Below are 23,684 nucleotides of genomic sequence, written 5' to 3'. Positions count from 1 at the left end.
ATAGCATAGCATGTCGTCAAAAATCATGAAAAAAAGTCATAGCATAGCATGTCGTCAAAAATCATGAAAAAAAGTCATAGTACAGCATGTCGTCCAAAACCATGAAAAAAAGTCATAGCATAGCATGTCGTCAGAAATCATGAAAAAAAGTCATAGCATAGCATGTCGTCCAAAACCATGAAAAAGTCATAGTGTAGTATGTCGTCAAAACCATGGAAAAAAGTCATAGTACAGCATGTCGTCCAAAATCATGGAAAAAAGTCATAGTATAGCATGTCGTCCAAAACCATGAAAAAAAGTGATAGCATAGCATGTCGTCAAAAATCATGAAAAAAAGTCATAGCATAGCATGTCGTCAAAAATCATGAAAAAAAGTCATAGTATAGCATGTCGTTCCAAATCATTAAAAAAAAGTCATAGTATAGCATGTCGTCCAAAACCATGAAAAAAAGTGATAGCATAGCATGTCGTCAAAAATCATGAAAAAAAGTCATAGCATAGCATGTCGTCAAAAATCATGAAAAAAAGTCATATTATAGCATGTCGTCAAAAATCATGAAAAAATGTAATAGTATACCGTGACGTTAAAAACCACGGAAAATAAAACGCTATAGTAAAGTATGTTGTCAAAAATCATGAAAAAACGTTATAGTATAGCACGTCGTCAGAATCTATGAAAAGCTTTATAGTAACACATGTCAAAAACTATAGAAAAACGTCATAGTATAGCATGTTGTCAAAAAACTTGACCACAAAGTCACAGTATAGTATGTTGTCAAAAACTATGAAAAAACGTCACAGAATAACATGTCGCCGACAACTATGTGTAGTGGCTATTTGTAGTCTGCATTGTTTTTGTCTTTGTCTTAATTCACTTCTATAAATAACCACTTAGAGACGACAGAAGTCGACTTTTATGCGTTGAGTCGGCTTGGCAGCAACGCCAACATCTTAACAGTAGAACAACTGTGTTGCTTCACTGACCTCATTTATTTTCTTCAAACAATACATTTACAGCAAGGCTTCACTTCCTGTTCATTGCATGTGTACAGTAGCTGCACAGGACCAATATAAAGATTCACAGATGTCAAACATACAGAAATTAAGTAACCTTACATGTTTATCAATCTCTTCAACATTACAATAAAACATGTTTCTCTCTGTAATAACAAGTCATACCATTTAACAATAAAATAAACTCATCACTGATAAATGGCGCTTACACTATGAAAAAACGTCATACTAAAACATGTTGTCAAAAACTATGAAAAGTAGTAATAAGCAGAAAGAGCTGCGCACTTAACATCAGTCCAAAAGCTTCTTAATTCTGGTGCGGTAGTCTGAGATGAAAGTCAAAAAGCGGAAAAGGACTCGCACACAGAAAACAAATGTAGACTGAGAGTCTTAATGAAAGATCATTTTACTGGGGATCTTCACAGACAAACAAGCAGCAAACATTTCAGTCCTCAAGGGACTATCGTCAGTGCATATAATGAGAGGTCCTAGTGGCATGGTTCTTATAGTGTAGTCTTCTCAATCAAACAGACAGAACATTCCAGTGTTTTTTCACTATGGTACAAATGTCATACCCAAGTGGTGAACAGGTGGTATTGAATACACAAGGAAATGTTTTTTGTTTTTTAGCTTTATCATTTGAGTTAACAAATGATAAAGCTAAAAATGATAAAGCTAAAAAACAAAAAACATTTCCTTGTGTATTCAATACCACCTGTTCACCACTTGGGTATGACATTTGTATCATAGTGAAAAAACACTGGAATGTTCTGTCTGTTGATGATGTTGGAAAACAGATATTTAACTCTCTTCCCCTTTTCTCCTTTTCCAGAGCCAAGAACATTCGGGACACACTAGTGCATGCAGACACACATAGAAAATCCCCCCACCAGAGACGTCTGTACAATGCCACAGGTTTTTTCCCATGCCGCAACTGTGCTGCTTGTTCTAATGTCAAAAAGGTTAACACATTTAGCAGTTTTATTACCAAAAAGGAATACAAAATAAACAAAATGATAACTTGCAACTCTACAAATGTTGTCTACCTTCTTGTATGCACCAAATGTGGCATCCAATATATTGGTAAAACTAGGAGACAACTGAGACTAAGAATCAATGAGCACAAAAGCTCCATTCGCCGCGCTGATCCTAAATCAGCTGTGGCCAGGCATTTTGCTGATGGAAATCACTCTCTCTCTGATCTGATATTTTGTGGCATTGACATGATAATTCCCAAACGTCGTGGTGGCAATGTGGACCAAATGCTTCTACAATGTGAATGCAAATACATTTACTATTTAAAAACCTTACAACCCAGTGGGTTAAATGAAGAATTAGAAATGTCTTGCTTTTTGTAGGTCTGTCTGTGTGCACTAGTCTGACCCTAATAGTCCCCACGCTAGAGTACAGATGTATATCTGTTGATGTACTTATTCACCTTTGAGCTCCTTGTCCAAGGCTGTTTGTATATATGTATATTGTAATGGTGTGATGTGTGACACAGTGCTGGTACCTCTAATTGATTACCTGCCCTCTGTGAGAGGCTCCAGGTGTGCCCAATCAAGTTTGATTGAGAAGACTACACTATAAGAACCATGCCACTAGGACCTCTCATTATATGCACTGACGATAGTCCCTTGAGGATTGAAACGTTTGCTGTTTGTTTGTCTGTGAAGATCCCCAGTAAAATGATCTTTCATTAAGACTCTCAGTCTACATTTGTTTTCTGTGTGCAAGTCCTTTTCCGCTTTTTGAACAACTATGAAAAAACATCATAGTATAGGTACATTGTCGGAAACTATGAAAAAACGTAATAGTATAGCATGTCGTCAAAAATCTTAAAAAAACGTCATAGTACTTTATCACCTTAACATTGATGAAGAAACGTCATAGTTTAGCATCAAATATCAAATATCACCAAGAAAATTCGTAGTCGTAGTATGTCGTCAAAAGTCATGAAAAAACTTGTATTTTGTCAAAACATTTCACAAAAAAAGAAAATCCTAGTATGGAAATACAATTTCATGAAAAAAGTAATACTATCTTTCGTTCGATGTCATGAAAAAATTTCATAGTATAGCATGTCAAAAGAATTCATTAAAAAAGTCATAGTAAAGTTTGTCATTGATTTTCATAAATAAAACTCTGTACTCTAAACTCTATTATATTATATTATATTATAAAATATATCATATTATATGTGCTGGAGCACCCGGCCTCAGATGAGCAGATGAAAACAGATGGATGGACATTTCAAAACAGAAGAGAGAGCCAAAATACATTTTCTGATATGATACACATTTCTTTTATTGAGAGTTTTCATATACAATATAATATTTATATATATTTATAGAGTGTAGATGAATTGTTTCCACTAGATCTAAAAAGTCATTCTGCATCATTTTTACAGCCACGAGCTCCTCAGGAGAGAATGAACACTTGAATATAGACTTTTATTTTACAGTTGCATAAAAATACATCATCTCAATCGTCTTATGTAGAGAATTTGTCCAAAAGCAAAAAGAACAGAAAGAACAAACTATTTACATTTTTGAAAATACTTGTGTGAATGTTTTCAACAATGTGCTTTTAGTTCCCTTTATCATGTCGATTAAAACTCTAGCAGCCCTTTTTTTAAGTCGTATCTCACTCTGCTGGATCGGCGTCATTTTTCAGCACGACGTTTGACCTGAAAATAAAGCTGCTGGTGTCTGCGCTGCATCAGAGTCAAATTACATGATGGCTTTTCTGCTTACAAGGGTAAACACTAAAAAACATTAATTTCTTTTTCACTTCACAAACATATAAATTTAAAGTGCTTTAAGTTTTCATTTGGGGAAATTTATTCATTTTCTAGCAAAGAGTTTGAAGATAAAGGTAAATATCACCCTCAGCTTTGTCTGGCAGGCAAATAAGCCACAGTCCGCAGCTGCTTCACTTAGCTTAGCATCACGACTGGTACAGGACAGTTGACTTTGTAGAGCAGTCTGTAAATATAAAGTTTAATTCTTAGCAGTTTTGTAAATAGTAAGACAGGGCAAAAATGTTGTATTTTCTTTTCTCTTTTTTGTTGTTTACATGACCACAACAATTATGAATCATTTTCTTTTTTCTTCTTTAAAAAGATATTTTGAAGCACACTTTTACATTAAGATCATGAAATCACTTCTTTTTGTGATTGTGAGAAAACAAAATAAAAAAAAACAAACAATGTTGGCCCTTGAGTTAGAATTATTTTTCCAGAGCTTTTAACCAGGTAAACTACGGGTCACAGCAAGGGTCAGTTTCAGTGCTGAGAAATCACTGTGATTTGCCAGAGTGAAATATCGCTTTAATACTGAAAAACACTGAGGGGTTACTCGCTACATACTCAAACTTCTCTCTCTGTGATGAGAAACACAAACAGAGAGAACGACCCTCCCACACTTCATTATTTCAATTATTAAAAGTATGAATGACATCATCAAGAAAAAAAACAAACTTAAGAACGTCCAGATCCTGATGAAACATCGACCAACACAAAGATTCAACTTGTATCATGTTATATGCAAGAAGCTAAAAATAAAGCAGGCTTCTGAAATTTATTGATATATATTTTAGGGGTGAAGTTGTTGTCAAGAGTCAGAAAGTGTCAACAAAGCAAAAATCATCTCAGTTTGTCATCAAAAATTAAAAGACGATACATTTCTAGCGTGATGAGAGGGTTTCCCCTTATTTTTAAACTGGTGGTGTCGGAGGAAAAGTCAAGTTGTAACTCAAGCTTTATGGTTACAGATATTATGAATATGCGAAAACAATGTAATCCCACTAAATTTTATAGAGACCTTCAGCTCGGTCTTTGAAATGTCAGTGATCAAAGTTCTTCAAAGCCTGAGTGGAGGTATTAATACATCCCAAACTCTAATATATTAAGTTCACAATTACAGGAGACAGAAAAACAGCAAATACTGACTTTTGAAAAGCTGAAATTAACACACTCGGTGAATTTTTTTGCTCTCAAATTTTTTTTGCTTTAAAATAGCTTTTTGCTTTAAAATTGAAATTACTACAATTAAAATATGATTATTATAAAATTGTTGCTAAAAAAATTTCTGTCTGTTGATTAATAGCTTATCATTTCTATTGTAATCAGACCGTGACATGTGACTGAAAACTGGGGAAAAAGCTTGTAAGTGGACCTTAAGAATTAGTTTGTCAAATTAATTCAGGTGATAATTTAGACACTGTCTTTTTTACAATAGTTTGTCCACCAGAGGGCGCTAACAAGTTAAGGGTCACACATTTGGTGCATATTGGTCACAATTCCTTAAGAAACAATGTAATTCATACAGTGGCTGTTTTGGATATCTCATGCTATGTCTCAGTTCACGTTCTTCAAACCTGTTCCGAAAACATGTGAAAGTTTCAGAGTCTGTGTGTAAACATAAATGACATAATGTGAGGTTGTATTTATTTTAAAATGTGGAACAATTTCAAAAGCAAAATACGGACTTGGTGTGCAAAGGCTTTTACATTTGCTATTTTGAGTGCGTAAGTGTGTTCACACTGACACGTATGACAAAATACAGTGCGCTATGGGTAACAGTCAAAAAAGCTCTTGTTTATGCTCAAGGTAAGACGCAGATAGGAGGAACCTTCTGTTTGTACTCTGCGTTCATTTTATGTGTTTATGCAAGTTTTCTGAAAGCTTACTAATACTGATGAATCAGAGCAGTAGCACCGGAGATCATGGGGGCAATGTAGCGTAGTTCAAGCAAAAGACAACCGTAGGAGATGATGGAGACGTTCAAAAAATGGCGGGGTCAACGAATCAATAATATTGCGAAAGTAATTCTCCGTCCACATGTTGGGAACATGTTGGGATGTAAATAATGGCCACACAGACCACCAGTGTCCACAACACTGCCTCCGTTTACAGGTACAATATTACAACCTCCTCCACCGTTGCCTCATTTCTTGTTGTGGGGAAATTTTGACTCCACCCTCTAGTGCCATCTATTGGCTGTATCCATGCCAACATGAGGACGCATGGAAGTATGATGGTCACCATCTTGGCTACATAGCAAAAGGGACGGGACTACCAAACTTGTGAAAATGGCGACTGAGGAAGTTGCAGCAGTCGTTACGATGAATAAGCAAATAAGCCAGAAGTCACTTTGGCAGGCAACAATCACCGTGAAATCTTGTAGGTAACGCTCCGTCCACTTGCATTTTGCCATTAAGAAGAGGAAGACGAGGCGGTCGAATGTTACGTTCATAAATTCCAGCAAGTGCACAACATTTGCGTGATTTAGGACGACACCACCCTGTCGAAATTAACACACTTGACGAGAAAGGACACAGTGCGCAAAGTGTACTTCATTAAATCTGAATTGAGACACAGCATCAGATCCTGCCTGTCAGGCTCAGCTAACATTAGCATGTAGGCAAGACTGTAGAGCATAGCTATAGTTAGCATTCATGCTAATACCTTATGATTGTCATGTAAAATTTAGCACGTTAGTAGTCACTGACTTGGCTACAGCTTTGTCACGACTATCGTTAGCATGCTAATATACTAACATTTTATTGTTTTATGCTTACTGTTAGCGTTTACCAAGTTACAATGACTTTTACACGGCAAGACAAAAACAAAAGGAAAAAAAAAGAGGAAAAATTGCACAAAGGGCATAAATTGACAGCAGAGGGCCCCGGAAGTCCCGAGAGATGTTTTTTTTTTTTTTCCCCCCAATCGTGTGCGCACAAGATAATATTAACTTGCACAAAATCATAACTTGACCAGATGAAAAAAAAAAATCACCTGTCGGGACTCTCAGGACTCCGTATAATAGAGTTTAATGTAAAGCAGTGAGTTAAACAAACCTCCGATCACACTGAAAATATACGTCAAAAATTGGACTTACAATGATTTGAACCTGGAGACATTTCCGGAAGTTGACTGGATGCTTTAAACGTTGTTAAGCAAAGAAAACCAAGAGAGGAAATCCATTAAGGACATAAAGGTGAGAATGAGACAAAAACACATCAGTGAATACTGTTCTAATAATGTAAGACTTTATCTTACTGTTTCATTTAAAGAATTTTTGGCGTAAAAACATTCTCTGAAGCAGAAATTCGTACGAGAGTCCACATCACATGTTGATCCAGCTACATATAAACAGTTTGTCTCTTCATACAGCATGGGACAACGGTGAATGTGCAAAGTTAAAAATAATAAACAGAAAATTATCTTAAAGCTACAGTTTGTGTCTGTACAGCTAACTGAATTTGGCAGCGTGTTGTTACCTCTGAGATAAGTCTATCCTGCTTCTCGACACTTTAACATCTGTATGTGATTTGGGATGAATCACTCCGTACAGGTTTTGTTGATTCTAAAAATAAATTAGAACCAAAACCTGTTGCTGATTTTTTTTCCCCATGATCATACAAAAAAAAAGTGATTTAGAATTGCAAATTTTCTTTTTTTGTATCTGTACAAAAAAATTTGAAGGAAAATTTTTGAAAATTCTCAAATGTTGATGGTTAAATAGCTAAATACAAACTGATATGGCTAATATGCTAATTAGATGAGGCTAATACATGATAATTATCACTGAAATATTTTGACATTGATGTTTTACGATATTCAAATATTCAAAACGATGCTGAAAAGGTGACATTTTGTTCAAACAATGTTTTTGCGCTTTTTAGACCAAAATCCGAGAAAGTAAATATTTTTAAGCATATCGTGGTTAAATTTAGTTATGTTGATTCATTTAATGGCTTTTTTTTTTTTTTTTTTTGAACACGAGAATTTGAAATATTGAATTACTGCCGAAAACTGCACAAAACAAACCAAACAACAAAAATGATACGATATGAAATCAAAGCATTATTGAACCTGGTTGGAGTTAACATATTGAACCTCAATATTTTTGGGGCCACAACCAAAATGTCTCTGTAACATTGGATATCGAAAACTATCAAATTCCAAAACATCACATTCATAATCGCATTTATTATTCTTTTGTCAAATAGTTAATGATTTAAATCAATATTTGGTCCATTTTAAAAATTATTCTATGTCTACTTGTTATTAAGCATTTCAACAGCTTTGGCTTATTGTGCTTAATAAAAGGGTTTCTTGAAAAATAAATGTAAAAAAATTGCATACTTTCTCAAAGTCAGAGATTTAAAAATTGTTTCTGTTGTCTCAAGGAGTTGATGTTGTTTTCTAAACAAGCTGAACTGAGCACAAAGTCCAAACTACAACTGACCCAAACTCTTCTAGAATTATTTTCAACTGCTGAGTGCATTTCTCTGAAACAGGATAGACTCACAGAGGCGGTTATAAGTCAAGAAATAAAGCGAGAAAAAGCAAAAGTCAACAGCATTTCTTACATGACGATAAGTCACCGATCATGTAACACAATATAAAGATTAAGGTGGTCTAAACTAGTTCTGTGCAAAGTTGTGACAACGAAAAATATGTCAAATGCGTCACAAAGAAAAAGATTTGGAATTTTTGTTTGTTGGAGCAGCTGAATGAGCAGCGAGGGGGGAAAGACACTTCTATAAAAACAGCTTATAGAGACTATATGTACAAACACATCTCACAGGTGTCAGGTGATTATAAAATCTCTCAGATCCGATGTTTAAATCGACACGCGTGAGAAAAAAAACAACCTCCGACGACTATGACGACATGTTCAGGCACAATGATGAGTGATAGTACAAAACTGTACAATACTGTGCAAGTGCAAAAGTTGGAAGCAGAACTGCAGCTCGTGTCTGTAACCCTCACCTCTGACCTCTGACCTCCGACCCCTGTGGTGAGATGGCTACATCTGTGACTTAACAAAGTCACATTCTTGTGCACTTGTATTGAATCATTACAATTATTGCAGACTAAGACAAAATAAAAATCAGAATCACATATTAATAAAACTGTCAAAATTCACATTAATGAATTATCATTAAAGTCACGTTTTCAAATGATCAACGATGTCTGTGCAAATCTAGTGACTAATGTGGGGATGACTCTGATGGTTATGGAGCCTCTAAGAGGAAACCTGCTGTTTGGCACCAGATTGTTTCTACTCAGCACCGAGTTGGTTTTAAAGGGCGCGAGTCCTAAATCACTTTGATGAGTCCCAGATAGTTTATAGTGAGCACCAGATAGATTACGGTGAGTGCCAGATTGTTTATGAGGATTGTCAGATAGTTTACGGTGAGTGCAAGAAAGCTTACGGTGAGTGCCAGATAATTTCTACTGAGCACCGGATAGTTTAAATTGAGTGCCAGATAGTTTGAGTGCAAGAAAGTTTATGGTGCACAAGAAGGAGCACAAGAAAAGTTTCGATGAGTGCCAGATAGTTTCTATGGAGCATCAAATAGATTACAATGAGCGCCACATAATTTCAGTGAGTGTCAGATAGTTTACGATGAGCACCAGATAGTTTCTACTGACCTCTCCATATTTTACGGTGGGTGCCAGATAATTTCAATGAGTGCAAGATAGTTTCTGTTGAGCTCCAAACAATTTCTGCTGAACGCTACATAGTTCACGGTGAGTGTTATTTAATCTTTAGCGTGTGCCATGTAATTTATGTTGAGCGCCAGATAGTTTACGGTGATCACAAGAAACTTGATCATGTCCTCTTAGGGGCTCCACAGATTTTGGAATGAAACCATTAGAATATTAACAGGATTATCTGCGGCTGGGGGCAGTATGGTCGACATTACTGTCACAATATTCGTACAGATACTTCCTGATGATGGTTTATTACACAACGTGTGCAAAATCACATCAAATAAACTGATGTCAAAGAATGAACTGATGTGCGTCAAATTAGTTTGTGTGAACAATAACAGAATTTCCTATCGTCACGATATGATTCAATTGAAAACTGATGATATTGAATTATTGCCCAACCCTGGGATTAAAACTGATGTATTCTTAAAGCAGACTTAGTACAAGTCTGCTTTAAGTACAAAGTAAAAAGTAAGAGTCCAGAGCCGTTAACGAGAGCCGAGATTGGTCCGGGTCTTAAAAAATCAACTGTTGTAACATTGGTTCAAAAAAACAACCACCTCAAAACAAGTTTGATAGATTCGTCAGAAAGAAAACGCAGAGGAAGTCAAAATGATTAGTGACCCTTTTTTTTTAAACAGTAAGTGATAAAGATTTTCTGGGGATTGAACCAATCAGATGACCTTCACGAACACAACGTGGCTGATTTCAAGTAGAGAAGACTAAAGCCGGACAGAGAGCAAACTTAGAGGGAAATGAAAGAAGTCAAAGTATAAATGCACCTTTACGAGGGAAGAGCATGGTCGCTTCCTGCAGATTCAATATGTACAATCAAACCATGCAGGCTGAAGAAAAGTGAGCACATATCAGCTGCTCCGACTGTCAATATTCACATATAGATACACTATTAACAAACAGACCACAAGTTCTACACACTTCTACTGACCGGGAACCAGTTTGTAAAACCAGTTTCTCACCCCGGGAGAAAAAGACGTCCTACAGTCTGTCAACCGTCAGCCCAAGTTTGACAAACTGTCGACAAACAAAATAAGTCTTTTAAGTTTTCTCTGGTAAAACCAGAAAGCTTCAGTCAGGGTGACTCAGCCGTGACACAAAAACTAAAACTTTCTTTAAAACACAAAAATCTTAGGCTTCGATGACTGAAACTTTTGTTCAGTGGCTGAATTTGACTCAGGTGTAGCGAGTCTGGGGTGAAAAATACCCGACAAAAATTCTCAACAACTAGCAGTTTTGGCCTTGCAAAAAGCTATACCCCGTTCAGAGGGTTGCTGGGACAAAGACTGTTTTTGGATATTCAGGTTTTTCTTTATTTTGTAATTTCTCTAGCTGACTGAAGATACAAACTATCTTCAGCAGATTAGCTGAATAAAATTATATAAAATTTGATAAAAATCATAAGATGCACTATTCAGTCCCTCCAGGATTTCACAGGCAGTTTTGAGGGCTGGAGCCTATCCCAGCTGACACTGGGCGAGAGGCAGAGTTCACCCTGGACAGGTCACCAGACTATCACAGGGCTGACACATAGAGACAGACAACCATTCACACTCACATTCACACCTACGGACAATTTAGAGTCACCAATTAACCTGCATGTCTTTGGACTGTGGGAGGAAGCTGGAGCACCTGGAGGAAACCCACACTGACACAGAGAGAACATGCAGACTCTGCACAGAAGGGCTATTAACGTTTGCGGTTAAGTTGCGTCGATGGGACAAAATTGCAGGGCTGCGCAGAATTCACGAGGTCTGGCTGAATTTGCGTTTACTGTTGCAACCTCCTGGAGGGACTAACTTTGCGTAGTGCGTAACCCTGGTTCGCTGATTTGTTTAAGTGCTGGGAGAGTCCAGATGTTACTCCACAGACTCATCAGTTATGAGTTCTCATGACTTCATCTTCAAGACCGTGTCTAAATAAATCATGTGATTCCTATATTGTCCTCATAAATTACATGACTTCCAACAAGTGCGACTCCAGGACAATAAGCAGAGGACCGGCTGAAGGTTCTCTGTGTAGTTCAGTTCCTGTAGGTGTCGACTGTATCACTGTGGGTGGAACGAAATGTTCCTGAAGAACTTCGACTCCTTTAGAGAGACGATTGTGATCAACAGTCTGAGAACATTTAGTCATCACCCGCAATTACATCTTGATTAAAACTCAAGATCCTATTAGAACTTCTTCAGAATAACTGATCAGAGAAGATCTGGAGCTTCACTAACAGCATCGACTGATTGGTCAGATTAGAGCTGCATCCTCCAATGGGAAGTCATCCCATGTAAGGCTCTGACTCTTTTGATGTCCGCAGAACAAATCTGAAGAATGCAGCTGAGGAACGAGAGACGTCTTCAGGCAGAGACGTTTAGGTGCTTTGTTCTTTTATCCTTGAATCAGCACAACTTGTATAACATTAACTCCTCTCTGTAACCAATCAGGATCAGCTGCTTGGTCCACAGGACACATTGAGACTGGGGAGGTGTGTCTGTTGCTCATCTGCTCCCCACAACTACCAACAACACCCTTTTCTTTTAGTGAGCACAATCGATTCCAGTCTGACGACACAACCAGTGTGTCCTCAGTTTCCCAAACGTTTTCCGTGATCTCACGATGGTGCTGCTGATGAATCCTTTGTTTATCCTTTAACATGAGAGTGAGGAGTTTGAACCTCAAGACCACGCCCTCTGATGGGGGTGGAGCCGCACACGTGACACAGCGTATACGTCCTTCTGCCTGATGCTTGAAATAAAGAGTGATGCTGTGTGATGACCGACCAACAAAAAAGTCTGAAGCTTCACGGATGCAAAAGAAATATCCTGCTCAGAGAGCAGAGAGCAGGCTGAACTGAAGGTGATCTTCACCTCCGAATGTGTCACATCTTCACTTCCTGTGATTTGTCTGTCCATTAGGGAGGCGGGGCTTACAGTGATGCTGGCAGATGATTGGAACCAAAATAAGGTGCGATGGGGTCGATGTTCCTCCAGGTGTTTGAGGGTCTCTGGAGCTGCTGGTGGTCGGTCTGATCCCACAGTGACAGGGTCAGCACTCTGGGTGAGCAGGGGGGAGGAGGGTTTTAGTGTCCGGGGTGCTGGTGGGAGGTGAAGGGGGTGAAGGAAGGGGGAGGAGACAGAGACAGAGGGCTGGACTGAGGACTGACGCCTCCTGCAGGAGGAGAGTCTTCCGCTGACTGTGAGACACTGAGGAGGGAGACAGAAGAGGAAGCTTTATTTGTTATTTAAACTTTCATACTGTTATGACTGACATGTGCTCAAGATGATCCTCACCTGACAGTGTAGCTGCTGCGGTGGGCGGGATCTGTCACCCCGGCAACAAAAAGCTTCTTTGGGGGTCCGTCAGACTCCACCCCTCCTGAGAGACAAAAAGGTTCACAAATGTACATATATAAAAATCTAAAATCCCTGCCCTGTGGTTGTATGACTCCGCCCACCAGTCCACCCTGTGGTTGTATGACTCCGCCCACCAGTCCACCCTGTGGTTGTATGACTCCACCCACCAGTCCACCCTGTGGTTGTTTGACTCCGCCCACCAGTCCACCCTGTGGTTGTATGACTCCGCCCACCAGTCCAGTGTCTCTGACAGTCTCCATCCATGTCAGTGAAAACATGGATGCTTCACACACAGAAGATCTATACAATCAGCACAGTTTCAAGATTAGAGTCACCAATTCAGTATCTGACCAAATGTCTCCCCTTCTGTTCCTGAGATATGACGTTAAAACATGATGATGTCACAGTCAAGATGACCTTTGACCTTTTAACCTTCATTATTTCATCCTGTTAGACATTTGTGTCAAGTTTGGTCAGAATTGGTTAAAGAATTCTCGAGTTAAGGCCAAAAACACATTTTGTGACGTCACACTGACCTTTGACCTTCAACCACCAAATTCTTATCAGTTCATCCTTGAGTTCAAGTGCATGTTTAAGTAAGTTCCCTTAAGGTGTTCTTGACATATCCCGTTCATGATAAACTGGTTCATCACTGAGTCCATTGACTTGAGGCGTTTGTAGCAAATTTGAGGAAATTCCCTCCAGGTATTCTTTAGAAATTTTGTTTTGCGAAAATGGGACAGAAATCAATTCACCACTGAGTCCAAGGGGACGTTTGTGCCAAATCTGAAAAAAAAATAAAATTAAAAAAAATTCCCTCAAGGTGTTCTTCACAGACAGGGTCACAGTGACCTAACCACTGACCTATGACCCTAAAATGTAATCAGTTTATCGTTGTGTCTGAATGGACGTTTCTGTCAAATTTGTAGAAATTCTCTCAAGGCATTTTTTAGAAATCATGTTAGCGAGAATGAGACGGACACAAAGACACAATGATATTGACCTGTGACTACAAAATTCACAAATTGGCTCATCCTTGAGTCCAAATAAACGTTTGTGCCAAATTAAAAAAATAAAATAAAATCCCTGAAGGGATTCTTGAGATATGGCATTCATGATAACAAGACAGACAAGGTCACTGTGACCTTATCTTTCACCTGTGACACCCAAAATCTATCAATATATCACTGCGTCTGAGTGAACGTTTGTGCCAGATTTGAAGAAATTCCCTCAAGGTGTTCTTTCAAAATTATGTTTGCAGAAATGAGACAGACGCAAGGTCACAATGATCTTGACCTTTGACGATGAAAATCTAATCGGAACATTGTTGAGTCCAAGTGGCTGTTGCACCAAATTTGAAAAAATTTTTCCCTCAGGTTGTTCTTGAGGTATCACGTGCATGATAACGAAACAGGGGCGTCGGTGGCTTAGTGGATAGAGCAGGCGCCCCATGCACAAGGCTGTTGCCGCAGCGGCCCGGGTTCGACTGCAGCCTGTGGCCATTTGCTGCAAGTCACTCCCTCTCTCTCTCCCCCTTTCATGCTCATCTGTCCTATCGATTAAAGGCTAAAATGTCCCAAAAAATATCTTTAAAAAAAGAGTACACAGTGACCTTTACCTTTGACCACCACAAATTTTTTTTAAAAAGGTGGTCGTGACCAAAAACAGAGTCAGAAATTCATCAGGTGGACACAAACACAAAGACTATTTCTCTTTCTCTAACAAGTTCAGCACATGAAGATACAAACTGGTGCCAGAGACGTGTTTACAGTTTGTTTCCATGTGGATTAGACTCAGTAACTGCAGGTGTGAATGTGAAATTATTACCTTTCCTCTTGAGTGGAGTTAACGCAGGCCATCTGACCGTGGCACTGACTGCTGGTCTGTCGGACAGTGAACACATCATGTATGTCAGTAGACTGATACAGACTGAAGCTTCCAATAAAGACACAACGTGAACAGGGTACCTGAACCTCCTGGTGGGACTCGGGGAGGAGTTGGGTGTGATGCCGCTGTCCTGTGACTGAAACCACTGAAGAAGAAAAGGTGAAAAAACAGCCAGTCAGACCCTCTAATCTGGATTTAGTTTATTACCACTAATCTGGAGTCAGACCCTCTAGTCTGGATTAAGTCTGATCTGGATTCAGACGATAATCCAGATCAGTGACCGACATTATTATTGTAATGTTAAAAATGTTTCATCTGTGTTTCCTGACATCTCTCCCTCTGATTGGTGGATGGGATTGCTCTGAATACTACGTTACCCATGAGCCTCAGCATTTCAGGTAAACATCCTGACTGACAGGAAGCACTACCTTCAAAATAAGAGCCTGGTCGTTAAAATCTGGTGTGGAGATGCTCACCACTGACGTGTGGTTGTGCCACTGACTGACTGGAGGAACTGGGATCAGACTGGAAGCACTGGGAGGGAGAGCAGAGATGTTAATCCCACTGGATTAAACTTCAGAGACATGAACGGTGTCGTGTCTGTGACGTACCTGAGTCTCTGCAGACTTCCTCTGAGCGTCATCTCCATGTTCTCCTCCTGCAGAAAACACAAACAGCTCTGACCTTTGACCTTTGACCCTATCACCTGTCCGTCTCCACTGTTAAACCAAACTGCCTCAAATAAAACCAACAAATCTCCACATATCACCTGAAACTCAGTCGAGCTTCACCGACAGGTTTTTGTTACGACTATTTAAATTTCTGAGTGATTCAAAATTTCTCAAAGAAAAACAACAACAAGCCACGAAACATAAAATGTTTATATAAATATAACAAAATAAAGTCCCACGTTACTCACATGAATATTTATTTGTCATTGTTCAAATTTCAACCATATTTTTATTTTTTTTATTTTAGATTCTTGCAGTTGTCTTCAGTTCGTGGCTGATGGACGAAGTTTCTGCTTTGTGGAGCGTTTTGTAATTTAATTAAATAAAGATTATTTAGTCTTTAATTTTCCAAACAGAATTTCAGGTGTTTTAAAACTATTACAGGAACTGCAGACACGTAAAATACGACAGTCCAATTTTTAATTTGAAAAAGATGATGAAGGGACACTAAATGAAATGAATATGTATTCAGTAACAGAGGCCTCCATATGTTCGATTTGTAGTTAAAACTTTAGATTTTATTTGCAAAATAAAGACTGGAAATATACAAATCCACTGAAATTGGGAGCAGCTCATGTTGAAGAGAGTTTGGATCATTTATGTCGCTTTGTGTTTTGGAAATAAATTACATTTAAGGTTATAAGCTGTTTTGTACATTATTTCTGAAGACAACGTATATTTTAAGGATATATAACGACTCATTTGGGTGCTAACAGATATCGATATATCCATATATTATAGAAAATTATCCAACTCTCTTCCCTGAATCCTCTGACTGAATATTTACCTCTTTATTGTTTTTATTTATGTTTATATCTCCTTTTATTTATTTTTGTTATTATCATATTTAGTATTATTTCATTTTATTTTTTATTATGACTGTGAGTATCGTTCTATCTTTCCATGTATAGAGGGATCTATCTCTGTACAGTGACACTTTTACACTGAAATACTAACTAGGGCTGGGCGGTATGACAAAATTTTCATATCACGGTTTTAAGAAAAAATCATATTGGTTTCAGGTTTTAAGAAAAAATCATATTGGTTTCACGGTATTTTGCTCAGGTTCGGCCAACTTGACATGCTGAGGTGTTGTGCTATGGCCTATTCAAGTGCCGGAATTTGTTATTTACCTGACAACGCCTGAACGCAACACACGCTCCGCTCCATTCATATGGGCTCCACTGACTGCGTACGGAAGCGGCACGTAGAGAAGCCGAGCCGAGAGGCTGCATGTAGGCTGCATGAAATGTTAAAGCATTTTCCACCTAAGTTATTACATATATTTGAGTTATCTACAAGTTTACTGTACTGTTTGTCATCTACTCGCTTTCAAATGTCCGCCACGGACATTTACACAATGTCACGGATAAACATGGGTAAATGCAAAAAATCATCACATATCACCTCTGATAATGGTTTATTCAATTAAAAACACATTGTGCTCGTTTAGCACACTATTTCATGTAGTTTTTATCTGCTGGAGGGTCGCGTAGGGGAGCGTAGTGTGACAAAAATAAAAGAGCCCCGTAAAATAGAGAGTTGTCGCGCGACAGACGGGAGTTGTTGCACCGCTCGTTGCATATAGAGGAAACACTGCTCTTTTTGGTATGAGTTCTTCTGGGTCATCGTGTACAGTTGCTCAGTTGCTTTGCTTTCAGGACTCTCTCCGGCAGCCATTCTCAAACTCACTCTTACCCGCTCAAGCGGGCCTGTGGTGTGCAGTGGTGAAATGGGTCCCCGCTGAAACACTTTCCCGCTGCGCACGTTCCGGACGTTGTTTGGGCTATTCACCAGTATTGCGGTATATGAAAAATTCATATCATAACGAAAATAAATACTGGTTTTCGGTACAAACCGGTATACCGCCCAGCCCTACTACTAACTCATGTTAAAAAAGAAAACAAACCTAATCAGAGTAAACACAAACAAACAGACGTGTCAGTAAAACTCTGAGTGTCTCTAATGACTGTGAGGACACCACAGAGAGTTGTGATCTGTCGGACCGGCAGAGTGAAAAGAGAAGAAGAAGAAGTGTGACGTCCTCACCTGCCTCTTGTGGTCGAGTCTGTCTCCGGTCAGAGAGAAAGGAGAAAGAGGGACGAGCTGAGGAAGAGGAGATGATGGATGAAGGTCAGCAGGTGGTGACGAGCCCACGCGTCAAATACATCATCACTGTGAGTCAAACACTGACCTGTGAGGGACAGCTGGGGTTGATGGACACACTGCTGCGTCTGTACCGAGCCGAGGACACCGGACTGAAGACGGTCATCCCATCGCTGAGACAGACACCACAACAACAACATGTTTACATTAATTCACTAACAGAGACATTTAGTTTATTTATATATATGTGTTTATACAGAGAGACTCTTTAAAGACGTGTCGACTTTTCAGCTGTCTGAGCCGTCCGCTTGTTCTCTTCACAACAAAAACACACCGCGTCACGTCTTTGTTAATCAATCTGATGGTTAATTACAGACGCCACAGTAATGTGTAGTCTATTGATGGTCATGTATGTGTGTAATTGTATGTTTGTAAATTGAACGTGTTTACAGCCGCCAGGCACTGAATGTCCAAGACAAATTTCCTCCTTGAGGACAATAAAGTTTATTCAGATTCTGATCTTGTGGGAACAATTTAGTATCTAGTGCATAAAAGTTAATAGTCTTGTGGGAACAAGTTGTCATTGTGGAACAAGTTATTTTTGTTTGGACAAGTCAATAACTTGTTATTCATCCTGCAGGAACAATTCATTATCTAGTGCGGAAAGTTAAAAGCCTTGTGGGAACAAGTTATTATGTGCACACAAGTCAATAATTAGTTGACTATCTTGTGGGAACAAGGAATGATCTAGTGCGCAAAAATGAATAATCTTGTGGGAACAAGTTAACTTGTTTATCATCTTGTGGGAAAAAGTTGTCATTTTGGCAGCAAGTTATTTTCTTATGCGCACAACTTAATTATTTATTAATCATCTTGTGGGAACAAGTTGTTATTTTATTCGCACAAGTAAAGAACTTGTTCATAATCATGTAGGAACAAGTTCTCATCTTCTGTGCACAAATTAATAACCTTGTGGGAACAAATTATTATAATTAATTAATTGACTTGTGCACACACAATGCAAACGTTAGCCTACTGTCTTGTGCGCACAAAATCACAAACTGCATTTTCGGCGCTTTAGTGGCTCCGTAGGAAACTGTGTAGATCAATAAGAACCAGAACGATTTGTCAGCAGAATATTTGACACCAAATAAAAATGTTAAATTTATCTGTACAAAAAAATGTAACGGTGTAGCTGAATTAGATCGAGCTGGTTTTATTCACTACTTTAATAAATGTTTTAAAATAAATCATGAGAATTTACAGACTGATCATGTTTCGATTTGAGCCAGTAAAGTAAAAACTAACTTCAGCTGTAGATGTCGTGGAGTCAAAAGGATATTTCCCTCTGAAATATAAAGTACAAACAAAAACTAGCTATTGCACTATTTTTTATTAAGTTAACAAAAGCAGCCATATACATCTAACGTCTTTTAGATTCAATGTTTAATTGTACATTCAACATTATAATTATTCGTCAATGCGCAGATTTCTTATAAAACATTGTACTTGTATTATTAATGTTATTATGTCATCATACTTTTTCTTCCTGTTCTCATAATTTCTCTACGTCTATATACAGTTTAAAGGCAACTGTATCATGTCTCAGTTCCCTCCCAGGGTTCAATGCAGTATTTTAAATTCTGATTTCTGCCACAGAATTTCAAAAAATCCTTTTGTGCAAAGGAAAACGGAGGACTGCAGTTATAATTCCATAGTTCATTTATTATATTATAACTGAGGATTGGAGACTTAAAGGAACAGTCATTGTTTTTGGAACACTGTACAATAATTGGTGAAATTATTAAACTCTGCAATATTCTTTTCGGTGTCCTAATTTATTCTTAGCAACATCTTTCCTGAATATATATTTAACATATGATGCACACACTATACATATTTGTTATTTCTATTTCTATATGTGTGTGTGTGTGTGTGTGTGTGTATATGTATATATATCTATATATATATAGATATATATATATTGTATTGTAAATTGTAGCCTCATATATCTTTTTTATCTTTAAAACTATACATACGACTTCAATACGTTGTAAAGGTCATATGTTGTACTTTTTTAGCACACTTAACAGACTAAGCATATTTAAGATATTTTATATTTTCAAATATTTTACAGTGTTAAAAATTGTAGTATAATGTACTTTTTTTTTTCCTTAAGATTTTTCTTATTTCGACTAACTCATAATTCTCTACGCGTTACTATTACCACGTTATCACCATCGTTATTACTTACGTTTAAATATTATTGTCCTACGTGATGCTTGTAGTATTTTAAGTATGCCGAATTAAAGAGTGACTTCTTTACATAAAATCCATGTGTTACGTCATTGTTAATAAATGTCTGTGGCGCTCTATAAACAAGACAAAAATAAATGTGCTGTTTTTTAATGGAGTTTGGTGCTGCACATTTAGCTGTAGTACCACTGACCTGACACTGGTGATCATGGGGGCGCTGTTCGATCTGCGGAGTGCCCCGCCTCCTGCCCCGGCAGCTGCGCCTGCGCACTGGTCCACTTCCATCCGTTCCATAACTCGAACCGCAGGCCCGGCGGTGGCAGCGCCGACTGCCGGCCTCCGACCTCTCGACGTCGGCGTCGGGCTCTACTCAAGCCCGGTGGAAGCCCGACCCGCAGGCCTCACGAGCAGCAAACCCAGAGCCGCCAAGTCAGCGGGCTGAACACCGAGGCGGTGTCCTCTCTACAGCATTTCCCTCCGAAGGAAACACCTTATCCGTGTCCGGCTGCGGGTCTCACCGTCATCTAAAACCCGCAGCTACGCTTCACTTGCTGCTGTCTCCAACGCAATTTTTATGGCTGCGCAAAAGCGAGATAAAATACGAACCCGGCGCAAAAACACCCGAGACAAAGTTTTGTACGGTCACACTGTCAAAAGTGACCCGGCTGTCCCGGCTCCACCGGGAAACTTTTAATTCGAGTCCGCACAGGTGACGTGACTTTTAGGATTAGCTGTTGAGCTAACTTGGTTTGCAGTAAAAAACCTCCAGTCAGAGATCAGAAAACCGCTAAGCAGCTGCCCGAAACAGTCGCACCCGGGCTGCGCACACAGTCCACCGGGAGAGTCGGTCACACGGGCCCCCTAACCCACCGAGCAGACGTCCAGAAGAGCCCCGTAATCACGGAAAACCAACACTTTGAAAGATTTTCACAACATAGTCCTTCAGCAAATACACACTGTAGTTCAGCAACTGAGAAACAGCGCCGCCGCCTCGGGCCGGCCGCACAGGGAACTGCAACACAAACACAAGCAGTGAGAAAGTCAAGCAGCAATAATTCACTTTAATTAACTGAGTTTAATTATTTTTAGTTTGTCCTGTGGGGACTGCAAGATAATAAGAATATATTAAACTATTATAATTTCTTAATTTTAAAAAAATATTTTGTTTTAATTTATCCCCGTGACTCTGTTTTACCAGCAGAAAACTATTATAATTTCTTAATTTATTTTCTAACTACTTGTAATTTGTTTTAATTCTTGTCATTCTTCAATTTATTTTTTGCTTTTAATTTGTAATTTTTTAAACCTCTTGTCACTGTTTTATCCCTGTAACTCTGCTTTACTAATATAAATGTAAATAAGTAAAAGTTATTGATATAGTGCTTTTATACAGCAAGAAAGAAAACACATAGGACAGAGTTACTGCATGAGCCACGTAGTTAAAAGTGCACAACTAGCAAAACCGTTAGCATAAAAAAACTAAAACTATTATAATCAATTGATTTATTTTTAAACTATTACATTTTATTACTTTAAAAAAAAAAAAAGTTTTAAACTGGGCTATAAAGCTGAAAAATGTCCAGAAACAGGCGACGGCAAAAGACGGCGTTCCTGCACAGTAAAAAGATGCAAAGCTACAGAATGAGTGTTTTATTATACATATAAACTTTTTACTTATAGTAATATGTTCGGGCATTATCCCTTTGTAATCACCAATATTTTAATTAGTAACTGTAATTTAATTACAAATATTCTCAGTAACTAACTGATTACAATTATTTATTTTGAATTTTAATTATTCGTAACTAGTTACTCCTCAACACTGATTATTTATCATTATAATTATTTTTCCTATTTATAATTTGTTGGAATTGTTGTATTAAGATTTAGACATATTTTTTATTTCTTTGGAATTTGTTCATCCCAAACTGTTTAACGTCTTGCCACTGTTTTATCCTTGAAACACTACTTTTAGAAAGTGCTAAAAGTAAAATAATGGAAAATATTTGTCTTGTATCGTCTGAGTAATACCTGCATGGAAACTAAATACACGAAAATAATAGTAATTTATGCTGAATGGATATGAAACAATATGGTGTTCAGTATATTTGTCAAAATAAATAAAATTAAAAAAAAAAAAATCCCATGTATTGTTTTTTTTTTTTTTTTGCATAAATCAACATAATTATTCCTTGCCTAGAAATATGGACTCATCCATTCATTTCCTGATTTTTTTTTAATCTATTGTTAAATTTATAATTTCACTGTAAAATCTCAGGAGACGATGGAGCTGTCCATCCCAGTCCATCAGGGTTAAAGATGACTTTTTCAAATGTTTCTTTTAGTCCAATCAGCACTCCAAAAGGTGCAGATTAAATTTTTGTCAATCGACTTATCAATTAGCTGACTTACTGCTCATCATCTCTAGATAAGAGAAATAACTTGAGTAATGTCTGAAGAGTAGACGTCCCCTCCTGAGAATGAGAACTGACTGAACATGTTTGGTGGCGATAAGAGCTCTAAAGATATTAAAGGAAATAAACTCACAATAAAGTAAAATAACGTCAGCATAGATGATGTCATGGATCACAGTGATACAGTGAAAGCACAAGTTCAGTATAAATAAAACTACAAACACACAACAGGAACATTTATAAGAACATTATTCAGTTCTGTGAAGTCACAAACATGTTACAGGAACGTTATAAGAACGTTACGGGGATGTTATGGGAATGTTGTGGTATTTTCTTTGTTGTTGTGACACTGAACCGTCTGCTGTTCTCCCAGAATCCCCAAATCCTCCATCTGCTTTGAGTCGTCATCTCCAAAAAATGGTGAAACAGGACACCGGGAGGCTCGGCCTTTAACCCCTTCACTGCCGCCCAGACAGACCAGATTCCACAGAACAAGAGAGCAGACCAGAGACCTGAACCACCGTCAGACACAAACAAACAAACAAACAAACAGACAAACAAGGAGATATGACTCTTAAAAACATATTTGATTTCCAGAAAGGCTTTTGTTGATATATTTAAACAGTGAACAGAGGGAACATGGCGAAGCTTTAAAAAGCCACGCTGCCATGTTTGTGTTTCCACAATGAAAAACACACTGTGACCAGAGTTGGAATGTAACTAAGTACATTTACTCAAGTATGGTACACAAGTACAATATTGTTATTCATACTTTATTAGACTCCACTAACACCATCTGGTAATCTTTTATTCAACATCTGGAAAAGATAACAGTGTGATGTAATTTGGATCCTTCACATTTGTTTTGGGTGCTTTATCTTTTTTTTTCTTCTCATTTTTAGATGTTCTAAAAGAGAACGCTGTCTGGATCAGTTTTGTAAATGCACTACTCATTCTGTAACCGCTTATCCTCTTGAGGGTCGCAGGGGGGGTGGAGCCTATCCCAGCTGACACTGGGTGAGAGGCAGGGTTCACCCTGGACAGGTCACCAGACTATCACAGGGCTGACACATAGAGACAGACAACCATTCACACTCACATTCACACCTACGGACAATTTAGAGTCACCAATTAACCTGCATGTCTTTGGACTGTGGGAGGAAGCTGGAGCACCTGGAGGAAACCCACGCTGACACAGGGAGAACATGTCAGAGCACCTGGAGGAAACCCACNCAGGGCTGACACATAGAGACAGACAACCATTCACACTCACATTCACACCTACGGACAATTTAGAGTCACCAATTAACCTGCATGTCTTTGGACTGTGGGAGGAAGCTGGAGCACCTGGAGGAAACCCACGCTGACACAGGGAGAACATGTCAGAGCACCTGGAGGAAAC

At 38.3% G+C, this 23,684-nt stretch overlaps 1 protein-coding gene across 3 annotated transcripts; it reads right to left on the bottom strand.

The window, feature by feature from the left end:
• Positions 1-3,448: 3,448 nt before the first annotated feature.
• On the bottom strand, positions 3,449-21,985 carry LOC126388291 (P2R1A-PPP2R2A-interacting phosphatase regulator 1). 3 transcript variants are annotated; one of them, XM_050041329.1, is made up of 9 exons: positions 20,062-21,968; positions 17,701-17,785; positions 17,556-17,612; positions 15,387-15,433; positions 15,204-15,309; positions 14,856-14,920; positions 14,716-14,771; positions 12,826-12,910; positions 3,449-12,738 (listed from the first exon to the last, which is right to left on the bottom strand). In XM_050041329.1, the coding sequence occupies exons 1-9, from the start codon at positions 20,160-20,162 to the stop codon at positions 12,615-12,617; spliced, it is 726 nt and encodes a 241-aa protein (XP_049897286.1). In that variant the 5' UTR covers positions 20,163-21,968; the 3' UTR covers positions 3,449-12,614. The 3 variants fall into 3 exon arrangements, with proteins under 3 accessions (XP_049897286.1, XP_049897287.1, XP_049897288.1); XM_050041330.1 differs by having other exon boundaries at positions 15,252-15,309; positions 20,062-21,953; XM_050041331.1 differs by lacking the exons at positions 3,449-12,738; positions 12,826-12,910 and adding an exon at positions 13,024-13,188 and having other exon boundaries at positions 20,062-21,985.
• Positions 21,986-23,684: the final 1,699 nt, after the last annotated feature.

This window comes from Epinephelus moara, chromosome 3 (genome assembly GCF_006386435.1).
Source record: "Epinephelus moara isolate mb chromosome 3, YSFRI_EMoa_1.0, whole genome shotgun sequence".
Taxonomy (NCBI): Eukaryota; Metazoa; Chordata; class Actinopteri; order Perciformes; family Serranidae; genus Epinephelus; species Epinephelus moara.
The sequence above is the reverse complement of the archived record's forward strand: the minus strand, read 5'-3'. Positions and strand labels throughout refer to the sequence as shown.

What these genes read in the sequence shown, in the direction of transcription:
- LOC126388291 (XM_050041329.1), bottom strand. Translation starts at nt 20,162, where the DNA reads ATGGAACGGATGGAAGTGGACCAGTGCGCAGGCGCAGCTGCCGGGGCA. An exon ending in CCCATGATCACCAGTGTCAG is followed by an intron (nt 17,786 to 20,061) that starts GTCAGTGGTACT and finishes TGTCTGTCTCAG; the next exon opens with CGATGGGATGACCGTCTTCA. An exon ending in AGTCCCACCAGGAGGTTCAG is followed by an intron (nt 14,772 to 14,855) that starts GTACCCTGTTCA and finishes ACTGTCCGACAG; the next exon opens with ACCAGCAGTCAGTGCCACGG.